Source organism: Dasypus novemcinctus, chromosome 2 (genome assembly GCF_030445035.2).
Source record: "Dasypus novemcinctus isolate mDasNov1 chromosome 2, mDasNov1.1.hap2, whole genome shotgun sequence".
In the NCBI taxonomy this organism is placed as follows: Eukaryota; Metazoa; Chordata; class Mammalia; order Cingulata; family Dasypodidae; genus Dasypus; species Dasypus novemcinctus.
Window position 1 is genome coordinate 79786581 of NC_080674.1, and position 20354 is coordinate 79806934.

General features: G+C 38.8%; 1 protein-coding gene across 1 annotated transcript in view; it reads right to left on the bottom strand.

Moving 5' to 3' along the window:
• Nucleotides 1-11268: 11268 nt before the first annotated feature.
• Nucleotides 11269-20354, bottom strand: part of LHFPL2 (LHFPL tetraspan subfamily member 2) — a 178778-nt gene continuing 169692 nt past the window's right edge. Inside the window, exon 5 of the mRNA XM_004449667.3 lies at nt 11269-15199. Coding sequence (XP_004449724.1) covers nt 14943-15199 — 257 coding nt within the window. The 3' untranslated portion in view covers nt 11269-14942. The remainder of the gene's footprint in view (nt 15200-20354) is intronic.

A 20354-nucleotide genomic window follows, 5' to 3' on the forward strand; every position in this document is an offset into this window, starting at 1 on the left:
TGAGGATGGTTAAAAAAATTTTTTTTTTAATTTACTTTGATAGATTTTCAGGTACCTTAGTACACATTTATTTAGAGTAGGATAATATGTTTTAAAACGTTAGAGTTATTTAAAATACTTATTAGAGTAAAAATTGTATCTCAGTGGTCAAGTATTAAGGAAAGTGGTAGGTATTTCCACTATAATTTGGGGGTACATTTAACAAAAGAGCATACTTTTTTGTATTGATTTTGGAATTTTAAACCTCATTTCAGAGTATTTTAAACCGTATTTTAGGGCTTTATCATATTTTTATAGAGAGCTAGAAAGAAGTCTATAGAAGTTTTCTAAGCTGAGCATCACTACTAAGATATCTAAGATAGACAGATATCTCTAATTTAAGGATTCTAAGGAAATAGGGAAAGACTCTTATCTAGTCTTTCTCACTCTTACTGTGGGTTTTGTATTTACCATTTAACTTTGTGGTTTGGGTAATAAAAAGCCTTCAACCTGTAGAATTTTTATTAGCACTGTTCATGTTTTTAAATGACAAGGGTACTGGAAGCCACCATGGAGCAATGCAGTGAGTCATATATTCATGTTGTGTTGTTAAATTTTATGTTTATTCAAGTCTTATTTAGTTTTCAGCTCATATTTTTCTGTGCTTGTCATGGCTAATAGTGTATCTAAAACCCTTATGCATTATAAACCCATTTTATCTTTTGCATAAAGAGACAGAGAATCATCAGTCCTTCTACCTAGTAATTTTTCATGTACATGTATAAGATTACTCTATCATTTTTTTCTGTTAAAGCAGTCCTAATTTGTAGAATCATTCCCTGCAAGTTTTATTTTCAAACTTACTAAGTTTTTTCAGCACTTAAATGTAATTCTAGAATTTCTCCAGAACTCTTAATATTTTGTGGGTTAGTGATTCTCAAGATAAATTGTGGTTGTTAACTGACGTTATTGTTGTGAATTTGTAGCTGTCTTCTGTTGTATTGGGGCTGACTTTTATCTGTGGTCATAATGGTTTGTACAATATTGTAGTCTCCACAAAAACAGAGCTCACTGTGAATGGCCCCTTGTGTGTACACATCCCTCAAAATTACTTTTTTCTCTAAATATGAAAGTTATATAAATCCATTTTAGAACAACAGGAAAACATATAAAATGATAAATGAGAAAATAAAAATGATCCTTAATTCTATCACCTAGGGGATACCATTGCTAATATTTTATTGTATTTTCTGCCTTTCTTTTCTTGTGCATATATTTTATAGAGTTAAGGGTTATAAGCAATATGGATCTTTTATCCCTTTCCTCCCTCACTAGCATTATATCATAATGGCCTGATAGTTCATTTTTAAAATTAACTTTTTCTTTATAAAATTAGCACACATTTTTGCACAAAATATAGAAAATATAAGTGACAAAATATAAAGCTATTCAGTTTTATACCAATGAGTAACTATTATAAAACCTTTCTATTAAATTTCTAAGAAGGCAACTTTTTTCCTAAAATTAAAAAATAGATTGTTCTGTATATTGTTTAGTAGATCCTTCAGAGATGTTTACCTAGCTCTCCTAAGTCCCATTTCTTTGGGCCACTGAAAGCCACATTAGCACTGTATGTCATCCATAGTAGACTTATTCTTGGCTCATTGGATTTTTATTCTGCATGTAAATTTGTCCAGACTGTACAACTCAGAATTTGGAAACTATAATGTAAGGAAGTAGGAGTCACAAAGACAGCTGATCTGCAATGAGTATAAAGAAAGAAGCAGACAGTAAAGAGAAATAGAGTGAAGGGCATAGAAAATATCTTAGCTTTCCATCTTTTCTGATGCCCAACTACTCACCCTTTGTCTCATCCCATTATCCTCATAATATTACTACCCTCTGTTTTCCAGGGCTATCTTGAGTTGGTTTCCTATTACTTTCAATTGGAGAATCTTAACTAATGCAATGATATATAATCTTTTTTCATTTATGACATAAATATATCTTGAATTTCGTTCATGTTTCTGAATATATTTCTATAACATTTTAGTAACTATATAGCTATCCAGTATATGTATGGGTCATAAATTCCTTTTCTAAGTCCTATTATTCCTTTGGGATCTGATTTTCAGTGTTTTTAAATTATAAGTTTGTCATAAATATTGTTGCTAAATTTGTGGGCTCATGATTTTGTTCTTAGGACAAATTGCTGGGTCAAAGGGTTTGCATATTTTTTAAGACTTGACGAACATTGCCAAATTGCTCTCCAGAAAGATGGTACCAATTTATATCTTTATCAGCAGTATACAAAAGGACCTCTTTACACCCTAACCAAACCCAATATCAGATGTTGTTGTTCTTCTTTTTTTTGAAGTCTTTGCCACCTTTACAATTTGACCAATAATCAGGATGTCTGTTTTCTGAGCTTAGTTTGGTTCCCATAATTCATGGGTTCACCTAGCATAGCCTATTTTTTTTTTTTGGTGGGGGGAGGGGTTGTTGCTAAATCAGAGTGACTAGATTCTACATCTATAGAGAAGTCTTTCACTTTGTGAAAGTTCTAAGCTAAGATGATTAGCAGAATGTTGCATTTAAACAGGACGGAAAACAAGTAATGGCCCTCAAGTAACCAATCCATTTAGTCTTGCTAGATAATATTCGGTTGGTTTTGACGATGGGTTATGTTATCCTTCACAAATGTAATTTTTTTTTTGTAATTTTTTTGAACAACTGTAAATGATATTAGTCTGTACAGATATTATAGAAGGTTCTCTTGTCTTAATTTTTTTCTAATAGTAACTTTTACCTATTGAGAACTTACTATATACTAGGCACATGCTTTTAATACATCATTTAATCTTACAGTCTATGATGGAATTTTTGTTATTGGCCCCATTTTTATAAAGGACTAGAAAATTATCCTAGGTCACTCACTTAGGATGGATGGGGAGGGCAGCTAGAACCCAGTTCCCTGGCTCCTCTAAGTGTGGGGCAGCTTCTGCCACATGATGGCACCTTATTCCAGTTCCTTGTGTTCCCTGCCATCCTTCCACATTTCTAGTAATTCTTACATTCTCTAGGGACAGGGGACACTAGAAAAAAAATCGGTAACCAAGGAAAAAATTGCAATGTGTATGTTTGAGTACCTGCTGCCTTCTTCTACATACTGTTAATTTACTAAAAGATTTTTTTAGCATTTATGAGTGTGTTTGGAGAAACTTTAGTTGAGGGCAAATTCTTATTATTAGGTTAACTCTGAAGAAAAATATGTCCCCTAAATAATCATAAAACCTACTTACCCTCTCTTCTTCGTTAGAGAGATGATTTGTACTAAGAAAATGTTTTAAAAATGACAAACTCTGTCATTTGTTTTATCACTGTCATATATCTGTCACATTTTTAGCATCTGTTTTCAGGATTGACTTGTAAATAATGATTGATGAATTGAGACATATGGTGCCATCTTTAAAAAGTGTGAAAAATTACCAGGTTTATTTCTGAGAGAGAAGAAAGCAGTGCTTTTATTGTTATTCAGGGGTTCATAAGGGGTCAGTAAGCTTGAATTTAAATTAAAAAACACCAAAACATTCTCAAAAATCAAGTGGCCATAGATGTAAGGGTTTCTGAACTCTGAGTTCTGTTCTGTTAGTCAGTTTATATGTCTGTCCTTATGCCAGTACCATGCTGTTTTGATTACTTTAGCTTTCTAACAGTGTTTTTTAAAATCGGGAAGTGTGAGTCCTCCAGTTTCATTCCTCTTTTTCAGGATTGTTTTAGCTATCTGGGGCCCCTCACCTTTCCATATAAATTTGAGGGTTAGCTTTTCTTTTTCTGAAAAGAACACTATTGGAATTTTTATTGTAATTGCATTGAATCTTTACATTTGTTTGGGTCAATTTGGCATCTTAACAGTAATCTTCCATTTATTTAGGTATTCTTTGATTTATTTTAGCAGTGTTTTATAGTTTTCCATATGGAAGTCCTTTACATCCTTGGTTAATTTTATACTGAGATATTTGATTCTTTTTGTTGTGATTGTAAATGGAATTTTTTCTTGATTTTCTTTTTCGATTGTACATCCTGTGTGTAGAAACACCACTGATTTTTATGAGTTGATGTTTTACCCTGCCACTTTGCTGATTTTGTTCATTAGCTGTAGTAGCTTTGTTAGGGATATTTCAGGATTTTCTCTATATAAGATCATATCATCTGCAAACTGGGAAAGTTCCATTTCTTCTTGTCCAATTTGAGCGCCTTGTATTTCTTTTCCTCGCCTAATTGCTTTGGTTAGAATGTCTAGTACAATGTTGAATAAGAGTGGTGTCAATGGGCATTGTTGTCTTGTTTCTGATCTTAGAAGGACAGCTTTCAAGTCTCCTCAGAGTATGATGTTAGCTTGGGTTTTTCATATATACCCATTATGTTGAAGAAATTTCTCAGTTTATCAAAGAGATTGCTGGATTTTTTAAAATGCCTTTTCTCCATCAGTTGAGATGATCATGTAATTTTCTTTCCTTAGTTGGTGTGATATATTACATTAATGGATTTTTTTCATGTTGAACCACTCTCGTATTCCTGGATACACCCCACTTGATCATGGAGAAAAATTCTTTTACTGTGCTGTTGGATTTGATTTGCTAGTATTTTGTTGAGGATTTTTGCATATGTATTCTTAAAGAATATTGGTCTATGATTTTTACCTTTTTTTGTGGTTTATTTATGTGGCTTTGGTATTATAGTCATCTTGGCTTCATAGAATGAGGTAGGAAATCTCTTGTCTTCAGTTTTTTTGAAGATTGAGTAGAATTGATGTTAATTCTTCTTGGAATGTTTGGTAGAATTCACCTGTGAAGCCATCTGGTCCTGTGCTTTTCTTTTGGGGGAAGGTTTTGATTACTGATTAAAAGTCTTTGTTATTGATCTGTTGAGAGCTTCTCTGAGTCAGTGTAGGTAGTTTGTGTACTTCTAGGAATTTGTCCATTTCACCTGGGTTATCTAATTTGATGGCATATAGTAGTTCATAGTATTCTTTTATAATACTTTTCAGTTCTGTGGTGTTGGTAGTAATGTGCCCTCTTTCACTTCTGATTATTTACATCCTGTCTCTTTTTCTTTGCCAGTTTTGGCAAAGAAACTGTTGATTTTAATTATCTTTTCTAAGAACCATCTTTTCATTTTGTTGATTCTTTGCTGTTTTATTTATTATCTATTTCATTTATCTCTGCTCTAATCTTTATTTCCTTCCTTCCACAATCCTTGGATTTAATTTGTTCTTCTTTTCGTAGTATCTCAGTTGTGAGGTTAGGTCTCTGATTTGAGATCATTCTTTTTTAAAAGTGTAAGCATTTAGAGCTCTCAGCACTGCCTTTGCTCTATCACATAAATTTTGGCATGTTTTCATTTCACTGGCCTCAAGTTATTTCCTAATTTCCTGTCTGAATTCTTCTTTAACCCTTTGGCTGTTTTAGAGTGTGTTGCTAAACTTACACATTTACATTTGTGAATTTTCTGGTTTCTCACTGTTACTGATTTGCAGCTTAATTCCATTGTTGTCAGGCAACTTATATTTTAGGATTTCAATATTTTGAATTTATTGAAACTTGATTTGTCATCTAATATATGGCCTATTATAGAAAATGATACATGTGCACTAAAGAATGTTTTCTGCTGCTGTTAGGTGAATTGTTCTACATAGTTCTGTTAGATCTAGTTGGTTTATAGTATCATTCAAGTCTTTTATTTCCTCACTGTTCTTCTATCTACATTTCTAGCCATTATTGGAACTGGTATATTGAAGTCTCTTACTGTTCATGTAAAATTATTTATTTCTTCCTTCAAAACTGTCAGTAGTTGCTTCATATATATTGGGCCTCTACTGATAGGAGCATATGTATTTATAATTATGTCTTGTTGAATTGACCCTTTATCAGTATATAGTGATCTCCTTTGTCCCTCCTGCAATTTTTCACTCTATTTTATATGTCTATTTTATAATATATTATTTTAGCTACCCCAGCTCTTTTGGTTACTACTTGCAGTGTATTTTTCTCCAATCCTTTTACATTTAACCTCCTTGTGTCTTTGAATTTAAGGCGAGTCTCTTGTGAACAGTTTATAGTTGGGTCATGCTTTTAATCTACTATCTTAATCTCTGCTCTTTGACTGGAGAGTTTAATCCATTTATACTTAAAGTAACTACTGACAATGGAGGACTTTCTTCTGCCATTTTGCTATTTGGCCTTTTATGCCTTACACCTTTTTTGAACATCAGTTCTTCTCTTAATGCCTACTTTTGTATTTGAATTTTTTAAATTTTATCATTTTGAGTCCCCTTTCATTTAGTAGGGTCCTGGCTTGTGCTCTGAAAGCACCCCAAGAGGGGCTCTCTCAAGGATCGGAGAGCTGCGTTCCCATGCCATGCATCCTGCTTACCAGCATTTCTGCATGGCCAGATGAGCTTTATGCTCATGAGCTTTAAGTATATAATTATCCAAGATTCTAAATCCCTAACTTGTTCTAGCTTGTGATCCTGCAAAGTTGGGTGAAGCATTGGTGCCAGATACCAGAAATTTTCATTTCTCTATTGCCGCTGATCAGAGAGACAGACATGAAAAACAGGAATGTAAGAAAGGAAAGCTCACCCTGCAGCTTCCTAGCAGGAGACAGTTGGTCTTGCCAAAACTTTTCCCCCTTTCCTCTCCTATTTCTCCTCTCCCAGGCCCTTCTCCTTTCCAGTGCGACCATACTTTCTTCTCTCTAGATGCTAATGGTTTGAGCCCTTTTTCCCCAGGGCACTTAACCAGCCAATCAGAACACCACATCCATTAGGGGAGGTAACCTGGCCAACAGAGTATCAATCGTGTCAACTCTGCTGGAGGGAAGGGGCCCAGGTCCTGCTGTCCTCCAGCTTGCCCCTTGCTCCCAATCTATTACCGAGTCCATAGGAATAATAGATAAGGGCTCCATCTCTATCAAGCCATGTAACAAAGGACACTGGGAAAATGTTTGTCATCAGAGGGAGTGTGTGGAGAGCAGCTTGGGAGGAACAAGTTTATTTTGTATTGAATGATTTTTAATGAATGCAATATTAATCCTTGCAGATGAGCAATAATCATTAAAGTCAATTAAAATGATAAGACCTTAAAAAAAAAAAAAGCCATGTGTGGGTTTATGCCTTCCAGGAACCCCTGGGGCATGATGCAGGTCCAGAACTGGAAGGAGCCTGCTCCCTGGGAGGACAAAGGCAGTTCTGGGCCCAAAGCAGGTGTGCTCCTCGGAAACTCAGGGTGAGGTGGGGTCAGGTGGCCAGTGCAGGGCACTCGGTCGCTTTCCCGAAATTGAGTGAGCTGCAAGGCAGAGCTAGGGCCAGTGTGCCAGGGCCACAGTGACACTGGAGACACAGGGCAGGGAGGGCCGCCAGGCTCAGAGGACAGCCCCTGCCCCAGCACGGCCACGCTGGGCCTCATGAGGCGTAAGCTCTGCTCCGGGCAGCTGGGCAACTGCTCAGACCCCTGGCCCCCTGGCCCTCTGTATATTTTTTATATGTTTTCTTTGTGATTACCATGAAGCTTAAACTTAACATCCTAAATCTATAAAAATCATGTTTGATTTAATTCCAACTTAATTGGGCTTGGTTCTCTCTTTTTTTTTTTTTTTTTAAAGATTTATTTATTTATCTCTCCCCTTCTCCCACCCCACCCCGGTTGTCTGTTCTCTGTGTCTATTTGTTGCATGTTCTTTGTCCACTTCTGTTGTTGTCAGCGGCACAGGAATCTGTGTTTCTTTTTGTTGCGTCATCTTGTTGTGTCAGCTCTCCGTGTGTGCGGCGCCATTCCTGGGCAGGCTGCACTTTCTTTCACGCTGGGCGGCTCTCCTTGCGCATGGGGCTTCCCAGCGCGGGGACACCCCTGTGTGGCACGGCACTCCTTGCGCTTATCAGTACAGCGCATGGGCCAGCTCCACACGGGTCAAGGAGGCCCAGGGTTTGAACCACGGACCCCCCCATGTGGTAGACGGATGCCCTAACCACTGGGCCAAGTCCGCGTCCCATGGGCTTGGTTCTCTTTGAGCTTATACTATTTGGGGTTCATTGGGCTTCTTGAATGTGTTTATTCATGTCTTTTATTAAATTTGGGAAGTTTTCTGCCATTATTTTTTTGTATATTCCCTCTTCCCCTTCTCACTCTCTCATCCTTCTGGGACTCCCATAATGCCTATATTGGTACACTTAGTGATATCCCACCGGTCTTTTGGACTGTTGTTCACATTTTTAAAATTATTTTTTATTTTTTCTCTTCAGGCTACATCAGTTCAGTTTTCTTGTCTTCAGGTTCACTGATTCTTTCTTTTTTCAACTCCAGTGTGCTGTTGAAATCCTCTAGGGAATTTTAAATTTTATTATGGTCTTCAATGCAAATATTTCTGTTACTTTTTTTTTTTTTTTATCTACCAGGGAACAGATTCACATGTGGGAAGCTGGTGCTCAACCACCAAGCCACATTGGCTTCCCCAAGTTGGTTTCCCATTTGTTTTGCTTGTTGTTTGTCCTTGATTTTTCAGGAGGCACTGGTTGCTGAACCCAGGACCTCCTATATGGGAGGTGGGCGCTCAACCACTTGAGTCACAGTTACCTTTGAAAATGTCTATTTTTTGAGATTCTCATATTGTTAATTCATTGCATTATTGATAGTCTTTAGTTCTGTCTTCCTTTATCTTCTTGAGCATATTGAGGATTTTTTTTTTAAGTCTTTGTCCAGTATGTCCAGAGTCTTGTCATCATTGTTGATTGCTTCTTGGTTTTTATCTTGTTAATTTGGACGATTTCCTGTTTCTTTGCCTTGTAATCTTTTGTTGTACACTTGTAAATTTTTAATATTTTAAAGGGTTAACTCTTAGTTCCTGAGCTGTCTGTTCCTTAAGTTTTTATCTAGCTAGCGATAATGACAGAGATTTCCAAACACATTTTAGAGTTTTTGCATATTGGCTTTGCATGGCCTGGTGCACTTCTTCATAGTTTGGCCCTCCTATCAGAGATCAGCCCAAAGCAAATATGAAGTCCAGGGTTCTCTCCATCTTTTCTGAGACTGTGTCTTGTCCTGAGCTTGTGCTTGCTAATGGTCTTGGGAATTCCACCATTTCCAAGAATTTACATGTGCCCTCTACTCCCTATGAAATAGACTTTTTTCACCTCCTGGGTGCTCTATTTTATAACTTAGGGTAGGAAATCTTTGCCCAAGACAAATTTCTTTGTTCAGTCTTTTAGACCGCCACCTTTTAGATTGGCTCCAACAATATAGGAAGCCCATTGTATGCATAGTGGTTACTCCCTCTGGAATTCTGGCTAGCTACCCACAAAGGGAGCACAGGATGGCTCCATACTGCCTGAGGGGGAGGGGTGGGGAAGAGGCTAGTGAGGATGCCATGAGTGTTTCCACTTTCAAAAGCATCTTTTCTTCTTTTGGCACTTGCTTAGTTAGAGCAACCCTTTCACTGTTCTTTTGGGATTTTATTTAAGATGTCTTTACCAGTTTTCACTAGTTGTTCTAAGATTCTATGGGGGAATGGCACCCTAGAGAATCTTAAACTGCCATCTTGGTCGACCAGAAGCCTCCCATGTGGTTTTGGTTTTACTCCTTCCTCTTACTTATTTGTGCATTTATCTATATCCTGTGTACTTAAACCATATTAGCACTTTGTATAAGTGCAGAATGCTTTAGGGTGAGGAGAGGAATCTGCAAGGAAGAAAATAGTAGTGGGGACTGCAGTGGGGTGACACCAGCCAATTGTCTAAGCTACTAATAGGGGTCTCTGGGGGAAAAAAAAAAAACCATTACTGGCTCTTGCTTTGAAGAAGAGGCTAAAAGTTTCCTTTGATTGCTCTTACATGTTAGTGTTTGAGAGTTAGAGAAGGTATTGAATTACTGGAAACTACAATACCCATTTAAAGGAATGTCCACAATAGTAAAGATTGGAATTGTTTCATGTTAAGCAAAGACTTTAAGCAGAGGTGGGAATAAATTAAATACAAAGTGTTCCAGGATGATTAGTCCATGGAAAGTTGATCCAGTAACAAAATTGCTAGGTTAAAAATGGATGAAGGAAAAAGCACACGTGTGGGTTCCCCAGTCTGTACTGAAATGTAAATCCAGGGTCCTTTCTCTTTTATAGTAACTTTTGAGATAGATATACTAACAGTTGGAAAAGCAACCAGAAAACCTTTTTTCTTTAGTGATCTGGGTAATTTTGTCACTTTTAATTTCTATAAGAAACCTGGCAGGTATTAGGTATGTTTAGAAGCCAAAGCAGAAGTGTAGTTCCATTTGTCACAGGCCCTAGAGGAAAAGCCATTTTTGTTTATTTTGTCAGATAGTAAGTCCTTTGAGGGATATGGCAAATTGAATAATCATTTACTAAAAGAATAATTAGTGTCATTTAATTAAGAAGAGTTCTACATATTGTAGGTGGGAGTTTTTACAGCCAATATCATCTTCAGGAAATGTGGATATGAAACTGTAGGGTGGGTTTCAGTTTTTGTATTTCTTGTTGGAAGATAAGAATGTGTCCTTCAGTATTGTCATTGTCATACACATTTTTTACACTGTTTGTAAAGCCTGTTACTGTTTTCCTATTATATAGCTTTACTTTAAAATATTTGTATATTATTTATTTATTTTTTAAAGATTTATCTTTATTTATTTCCCCTCCCCTCCCCCGGTTGTCTGTTTTCTGTGTCTTTTTGCTGGGTCTTGTTTCTTTGTCTGCTTCTGTTGTCAGCGGCAAGTGTGGGCGGCGCCATTCCTGGGCAGGCTGCACTTTCTTTCACGCTGGGCGGCTCTCCTTACGGGGTGCACTCCTTGCGCATGGGGCTCCCCTACGCGGGGACACCCCTGCGTGGCAGGGCACTCCTTGCGCGCATCAGCACTGCGCATGGGCCAGCTCCACACGGGTCAAGGAGGCCCGGGGTTTGAACCGTGGACCTCCCATGTGGTAGACGGACGCCCTAACCACTGGGACAAAGTCCGTTTCCCTTGTATATTATTTAAATGTTTTTTTACTTACTCATAATTATGTTGACTCTTCACCAGGGAAGATTAAAGCTTCCCTAGGGTAGGGATATATACATGTTACTAGTAAATGGAATAATTTAAAATACCTGAAAATCTTTTTTTCTATGACCAAATTTACACATAAGTTATCTGTTAAAATAACTTTTGACTAGTAGGTATTTTCTTGATAAAATTATACATTATATTGAAGCCAGTATACTCAGACTTGAAAGAATCAGAATGCATTTGCAAAATCAGATTTAATTCAGATCTTGGGAGAAGGGAGCAGGTTGTGAACATATATAAGCACAGGAACCTAATCAATGCTAGACAAACAATGTTATTAGTTTACAATAGGATAACCACAAATTTGAAGGCTCAAATTGAGTCTATTAACTGTAAATACAGTTTTATAATTGGCTCAAGTGGCTGTTGAATTTCAAGTGGTGCAGAGTTCCTCCAAAGCACCTAATGACCCCCAGCCTTGGAAGAAGATTCACCACAGTTTCAGAAGAAATCCCAGTCATGCCTTTAATTCCTTGGCCCTTAGGAGTGATTGCTACCCAAATAGAAATGCAGGCCAGGGATTTCCAATAGCCACATATTATTGCACACAGAGGTCTGTTCTCAGACAGACTCATATGGCCAAAAAGGGTGGAAATTAGCCCTTAAAATAGTGGTCTAGCATTAACATGGCCTATAAAAGCATGTCAAGAAATAGCTCCTTAGTGATTATGTACCAGCTACTAGTTATCACACTAAAAGAAAAGGCAATGTGGCAGCTTCACATTTCACATGAAAGACTAGCATTAACTGGGCCTGACTTGCTGGCTTGACATTCACATAAATCTCATGATTATTTTAATTTAGACCCAGGAAGAAATTATTTCATACTAGTCTTTTCTTCACATAAGATTTGTGTAGCATTAGAACTGTTAAGGGTTAATGATTAGGCCATGAGGGCAAAAATGTGTAACTCTCCTTTGCCAAAACAGAAACATTTCTGCCCTGACTCCTATCCAGTTTCCAAAAAACATACACCTTTGTTATTGCACATCTTTCACATAGACTTGTGTATGTATAATATATGTTTTAAATATGCTACACATAAAAAGACTATGGCACTTTACAGAATACATGTTTAACAAAGATCATCACACCACAGATGTTTGAAAACTATACAAGAACCTTACACAATTAATGTAACATGGTTGAATTAGCACACAGGTTTAAAGAATCCACAGAATCCAAAGCAAATATTTCTGCCTCCTGGGAGATCACTGAGAAGCCTAGCTCATTATGAAACTTTAAGCGCAAATGCAGGCAAAATAAATAAGACTTTTCTGGTAGTAGTAATGTCCAGTATATTAGATTTTTAACACGAGGTGATTAGGTGATTGATAGTAATTTTTAGAAAATTAGGCATGGGTCAACGGTCTAATTGTTTTACACATTTCTTTCTACCATGTTCCTTTTGAGTAGTTGTTAAATGGCTGTGCAGAAGAATTTGTCTTTAGTATGATTTTAAAGATTTAGGTGGAAAGAGATGTAGTATCCCATCGTTCCATTCATCCCAACCAAAGCCTGGCTGTTGGAGTGAAAGTTTCAAAGGCCAGCATTACCTTTTTACCCTCTGCTACAGAAACCCATCTCCTCTGCTTGCTAAGTCAGTGCTTTACATAGTTTTTAGTGCTTTGGGGTTATGTGTATATTTGCATTTAATTCTGTAGCATTCAAACTAATGTGATAAATACTGTCATGTGAGTTTATTCTGGCTATGAGGTCACATTTTCACTTATGACTTATCAGATTGATCTATGGTTACCACCACCATTAGCCAAAAAGCAGTCAGGCAGTAAAGATGATAATGGACATGTTCAAAGAATTTTCTATGTTTATCGTTTAACTTTGTTAGAACATTATAATGCACAATAAGGAGGTGTCTTGTCCAGTGGTTCCCATAGCTGATTTCCATGTGCTATTAGAGACACAGTTAATGTTTCCTGAGCCCTTACTACAGACTGCTATGAAGATACCTATTTACAACCTTCTCTTTTAAAAAAAAGTCATAGGATTTACAGTTTGCTTACTCCGAACTTTGGTCCAAGAATGGTGAACTCCTTAAGATCTGGTTCCACCCTCTACCCCCCCTCCCCCAAACTCTTAGCTCTTAGTCTGGTAAGATGATAGAGGCCTAAGACCAGAATGGAATAATACTTAGCTGCTGTTTATACAATGGAATGGGGCAATTCACTTTTTCTGTACCAGGGCATGGTTTTTATACTCAAAACACTTTAAGATTACTCTCCTGGGGAAAGGTGGTAAAATCTGAGTTCAGGCAACTATACCTGGTGGCACATAGCACACAATATCTTGCATATAACAAAGAAGGTGCTCAGTAATTATTTGTTGCTAATTTTTCAAAGCAAAGTCCTCAAATGAGCAGGGTCATAAACCCAAAGAGAATCTTTTATCTTTCCAGAAATGTGGCAGGTCCACTCTATTTGCTGAAGTTGCAAAGGAACATTTCTATATCATTCTGCACTTCTGATGCTCGTAGTGCCAGACTAGGTTCTTTCTGCCTACTTTAATCATTCCAAAGTAAATTTGAGGTGATTGCTAATATCATCTTTCTCCCTGATTCAATTATATCGGTAATCTATATAAAAGCGCCTCAATCCTTTTAAATAGTGGTGTTCAATTCTTTTTGTAAACAGGTACAGGCAGATGCTCTGAGCTTCGTCTAACTCCTTTTTGCATTAACACTGTGCTTTCTTTAGAAGGAAGAGTTTGACTCAACATTCTGTTTGCTGCCTTTAATGTTATTTCAGTCTTTCAGGATCAATACCAGTAACTAGAAAAACTTCCTACTATCTCTCTTTTTCTGTAAAGAATGCCATAATGCTGTTGCTGGGGTTGGAAATACGACTGACTGCAGCATAGTTACCAAACAGTGGGAAAAGTTCTCCCCACAAGTGCTGAAATTTTGGCAAGTCTTCCCAGTGAACATCTGAATGAGCCACAGCTGGCTTGGATACCTCTGTCTCTGGAATGAGGAAACAGAGTGAGGTTTCCTTTGGCAGTCAAAACACAATCCTAGCCCTAGGAGACACACGTGATCTACGGTAGAAGAGGAGACTGGGCCAGTTATTGGCACAAGCCCAGCTGCCAGGAAGAGGAATGAATTTATCTTTATTTTATTAGCAGGACATTTTACTTTTCTCCTCATATGATTGTACAGGACCTTATTTTTTCTTAAATTTCTGAAATCATGGGAGTGACAGTTCAGTTTATCCACCTAACCTGGAATTCAGCCTAGAATACATTCCACAACAGGATTTCACACTGTCCCTGATGACCCTTTTGTCCACCTAAATAACAGTGTCTTGTTGTGCCCTTTAGCACATATCCTACCCCCAGTAAGTTTGTACTCTCATGTCAGAATCCAGCTGAATTGGAAGAACTAGGAGGAAAACAGAACACCAACCCCAAACCTCTTTTTGAGGTGTGGATGCTCATGAACCATGTGACTCTGTGACAGAATCATGTCTCAAAACAGCTTGCAAATCTGGCTAACAGTCTCTTCTGTTACGACAGAAACTATTGCCTTAAGGATTTAGATCAATAACCTTCAGAAACCCTGGGGGAGATGGGAGTCTTACGGAACTTGTCAACTACAGGTCAGGGTTTATATACCATTTTCATTTTCTATCTCTTAAACTATGCTCTGAAGTCCTCATGTCCAGTAACTGCATAATTGATGTTGCCTCTCGGTTCTGGTAAGGCCTGGGGCTGGGAATGTGGCTTTGGTAGATAAAGGCTACTTTTCCACTTGATTCAGACGATGAAACCAGAGATGGATTGTTTCACAGGGTTATTCAAGGAAGAAAATGGCATTAATGTTTCTCTTCCAAACTAAAGGAGGCAGATAAGGTTTTTCCCCTCTTCGATTTCTTCCTGTACTTTGTCGCTGGAGGTTGCAATTTCTGCTTGTGCCGAGAAGACAGCACAGACGAAGGTGAGCACTGTGCCCCCAATGGCGGTATAAAAGGCCCAGCCCAAGGAGCAGTCTCCAGGCTTGTAGGCAGATGCATAGTGTCCACAGTAGGCTATGGCCTTCTGGCACCCCCAGCCAGCAGGGTAGAGTATCAAACCAAGGATAAGGAACAGACCTGCAGGACAAAAGAGAAAACAGCTAAGTCAGGTGAAAACTCCTGTGGCTCTAAAAAGTAAAGCAAGCAACTGTACAGATCAGTTGTAATTGTTCTGGATTTGCCAGCTTTAGGCAATGGCATCTGTTCAGTAGAGAAAAATAAGGACTGTTTTAAGCAAGTAATCTGATCTGATCAGGAAATATCCTCAGCCACACTTATACATGTTGGAATGTGCACCTACTAATTTTTCTTCTAGAAGGCAATTAACGTGTCATTTCTTGCTGTGAGCATTTCCCTTGTGGTCTAAAGCAGAAGTTGGGAAACTAAGACTCTGAGGTCAAATCTGACCTGGGGCCTGTTTTTGTAAATAAAGTTTTATTGGAATGGAGCCATGACTATTAGTATATGGACCACCTGTGGCTGCTTTTGTGCTAGTACAGCGTAGTTGAATAGTTCCTTCATACCATATAGCCTGCAAAACCTAAAATATTTACTATCTGGCTTTTTGCAGAAAACAGTTTGCCAATCCCTGGCCTAAGGGAATTAATTACACAGAGCCATCCGATCTAGACCTGGTTAAATGTAAGAGGTGGGGGAATGAAGGAGGCTAGCCTTAACGTGAGTGGTAGTACATGAGGAGTCTATCTGATGGCTGGTGGTATAAGATTTGAAGAACAATCAGGGACAATGTTTCAAGCTATCTGTCTTCAGAACTGAGTCACTTCTGCTTACAACTTTCACAGCTGTCTTTGTCCTGTAATGGCATCTCCCAGCACAGCATGGGAGTTCACTACTAGATCAGTTATTGGGTCTGATTCTCTCCCCATCCCAAATTAACCCCATTGCTCTACTCAGCTAATGGCCTTGAGGGTTAGTAGAGGGGACACAGTCATATGTTCGCTGTCTGAAAAAAAAAAGTCTTTCTAACCCTATAGTCCTTTATTTCTCCATAGGTCCGAATGTTAGAAACAGGGATATGCAGCTAGGGAAATGTGATCCAGAGTGGGGAAGTGTGAGTGAAGCTGGAAAAGAGCAGCAGAATGAGGCATTATGGAGGAAAACTATTAGAAATGCCTGGGAATACAGAGTTAATTCCCCCAAGGAGAAGGGTGGCCCGTGCAGAATGTACTGGCACTCTGGATTATGGTAGGCACTGAATCAGCGATCTTGGGTTGGGTCTCTGGAGTCTAGCAGAACAGCCCTAAACCAGCCAAATGATGGCCATGGCAAGACTCACTAAAGAGTTAAGAGCTCAGGTTTTAGAGTAAGAGATTTGAATCCAGGCCCTGCCACCTATGAGCTGGGCGACCTTAGAAAAGTTTCTTAAGCCTGATTGCTCACCCATAAAACAGGGCTAATCCTTAACTCATAAGGTAGTTGTCATATTAAAGTCAGTAAAGAGTGCTTTCTAAGCCCATAACAACAACACAAAAACTGGAACACATACTAGCAGCCTGACATAGAACCTTCTATGTATAAACACAAACAGTTTAAAGTTATGAAAAAATAGTTCAGCTTTTTTTCTTCTTTTTCTGAAGTACAGGGGGCTGGGGATTGAACCCAAGAATTTATATGTGAGAAGCAGGTGCTCAACCACTGGGCCACATTGGCTTCTCTGAGGTGTTTTGTTTTGCTTGTCGTTTTTGTTTTTTTCAGGATGCACGGGGAACCGAACCCAGGTCCCATGTGGGAGACGGGAGCTCAATGACTTAAGTCACATACACTCCTGATTAGCTTATTTTTGAAGGTCTATTCTGAAAGGTACACTAATTTGGGGAGAGGGGAAGGCACCAGGCTACCATTTTGGTACCCTTGAAAGAAGTTACAGTTCTCCATCTAAAAAGTTTACTCAGGTGGGGAGACCTAAAATGATTTAGCCAATTCTTTTTAATATGTTTAAGATCTACGATAAATCCTATTCTTTTTAATATGTTTAAGATCTACGATAAATCCTAATTAAAACTTGTCTGCAGCTCCACCTTGTCCCCTAAGAAACCCCATGTATCCTTGTATAGAGGAGTGGATTTGAGAGATTGACTGATGTTTGGATTTTAGGAGACCCTGGTAGTTTCTTTCCTGAAATTATCTCACTGGGTACCATGAGGCACCATCACTGGTAACATTTCCGCCCACTCCAGACTGAATGGCCCTCTCTTGTATGTAACCTCTAAGCATAGGTTTGAGGCAAGGGACCTTTAGCTGCTTGCTCTTACTTAAAAAAGAAATTGTTCATATTTGAATTGTGGCTCCAGTTAAATATTAATTGCATACTTCATTTGTATTATGTGGCTTAAAAAAGCCCAATAACACTGTAAAATAAATGCATTTTAATATGTTAGAGCCAGAAGACAGAAAACATGGAGTTCATTATCACATACCAGCTCTACCACCTCGTGCCAGGCTGTGGCTGGCTGGAGGACACACAAAATACCTTAATTTCACTGTTCAGATAATTTTTAGAAGTAGGAAGGTTTAAAATTATTAAGTAATATAATCCTTATTTTAATAGCATCAGGTCCCTTTTCACAGCATATTAAGCTTAGTCAGAAACACTGACCTACAGTACTTCTCTGTCTAGTTCTTTTGTGTTCCCATTTCTAACAGCTCAATCGGGATTCCTGAAGTGCCTCAGGCCATCTTAAAATCCTGTGGCTGCTTCTGGCCCAATCCATTTGTGAATGAGAACATCAAGGAGACTTTGCTTATCATGGAAGGGTGCTGTTCTTATGAGTTTGCCAAAAGTCTCAGCTTGAATATAAACCCACATGGGAGGGTAATAAAAAGTAAGATGTGGTATGTCCGCAAATTCCAGTATTTGCCATGTGTGCTGAAATCGCATATTCGTAACCTGGGCAGCCAGCCTAGACAAATACAAGTGGGCCTTATCCAAATTCTCATGGGGCAGAGGATGGAAATTGCCCGACTACCCTCCTAGGCTGTTGGAACATCTGATGGGTGAGAGTGGACCTTTTCTCCCAGCCCTCATCAGAACTGTCATTTATGTGGTGGTACCATGAAAACCTTAGACCTATTTCTAACAGCATTATAAAACTGGGCTTCTAGGGGACTTCAGATAAGCCACACACACCCCCAAAGGCAAACTATTCTCATTTCTCATTTTCTGTGGTCTTTAGAAAAAGCCTCTTCTACCAAAGGGTTCCAGAAAGTTGAGCGATTCAGGTGACCCTCTCAGGTGACTGCCACACTTAGCCCTCACATTAGGAGGTCCTAAACAGGGAAGCAAGGTCATTAATCTGAGCCCTGCCCTGGCATTCCTCACTCTCCTCTGCTCTTGGGGCCAGGAAGTGGCTTCTGGACCCTACAAGCATCCATTACCCGATCACAAGCATCATCCCAGGAGATTCTTTTTGCTTCCTAATGAAATTATGGAGAAAAAGCCCACAAATGTTTTCCATCTCTTACAGTAAAATACAAATTTCTCTCTCTAGCCTTGAAGGCCCTCTGTGCTCTGGCTCTCTCTTACTCTCTGCACTCACTTCCTGTCTTTCTCCTCCAGCCACAGTGGCCCATCTGGCTAGTCCTTGTACACATCAGGCATGCTCGGGCCTTTGCACCTGCCATTCCTTCCATCTGCAACACTCTTCCTTCCTGATGTTGTCAAGTCATCATCAGTTAAATGCCACCTTCTCAGTGTGGGCTTCTGTGTCACTCAACATTTCAACCTCTCCTCTACCTCCTATACCCACTTCTTTGCTTTATTATTTGTCTTTAGCACTTTTTACTAACATATTACATATTAGTTTCAGTCATATGAAACTCAGTGATGTTTTTTACCTACAAAAAATGGCCATTTCATATGATGCAACCTAATATTTTAGTTTTATTTTGATTATTACCCATTGTCATCCTAGACTTTAAAGCAAGGAGGGCAGGGATTTTTGTATATTTGTTTTACTGCTCTAAAGCCAGTGTCCAGAATAGAGCCTAGCACATAGTTAAACCCTTAACAAAAGTTTATTGAGAGTTAATGCAACTTGTAACAAAATATTTCTAAACCATAGTGCCTCTGGGGAAAAAGAGTAAAACAACTCTTCAACAAATGCCAGTCAGTAAAAATGAAATGTGTCAGCAAGAAAGGAAATGAAGATCCTTGCATGGTTGGCTTACCTAGCCACCTTGCCCTTTTCTAGGCCTGTGAATCCCAGGGTTTAAGAAGCAAAACCTGTGCCCCACCTTCCAAATGGGCTTGATAATAACAGCTCCCAAAACAGAATTTAAATCATTGACTTTATAAACAAGTATGTGAGATAGCAGGGAAAGAGTACAGTAAACACAACCAATTTTGTTGCAAACTTGGCATGGTTTTCCTAGTCCTCAATTTGGATGGATCCTTGGTTGTGGGTTATATCCAGGGACCAAATGGAAGGTGAGTGGCTCTGGACTGATTTCATGTAAGAGCCAGGAAATGGTCTGACCTCCTTGTGCAGCTATTTTAAAAAAAAAACAGTGCCTGAAGTTAGGCCAGCCTATAGAGATCTCTGGGGCCTTTCCATTGCCTTGCCTTACAGCCCCATTGCACTTCTTTTTGAGATGTGCAAGTACAGAAAAATTAAGAAACTAGGTCAGTGGGCATGTTTTTTTGTCCCAGTCGTGTCGTCTGTTTTGCTAACAGCCTCCCAACTCATTGTACCAAGAGGATTAGATGTTGCCAGCATCTGCTGACCTATGGTCACACCCACAAGGGATGACTCAACCTTATAAAGTGAAGAAAAAATATAAATAAATGAAAAGAAACTTACGGTCAGAATCACTGGGACTCACCTACAGCTACCACCAAGCCGGACACTGAACCCTGAAAACCTCCCTGACAGGCACCAGATGTGAGCCCTCTCGGGACCAGAGAGCTCCAGGTGGCCCCACGCCCACGCCCACGCCCACCTGCCCCTCTCCCACGTTAGTACTACCCTTCCTCACCTCTGCCTAGATCATAGAATGTGCTTTAGAAAGGAATGAAACACTTCCCAGAGCCTCCCCTCCTAGTGTTGATCTTGACACCTCCAGCCCCAGAGAGTAAAGTTACTGCTTTCTGTCCAACATTCAGCACCCACTGTGGTCAGAACAGCCACAAAATTATGTCTGAAGTCATTTTCTTGTTAATTCCCTGGAATGAAAAAAAAGTTAAATATAGTTTTAATCAAATCTCTTAGGTGTG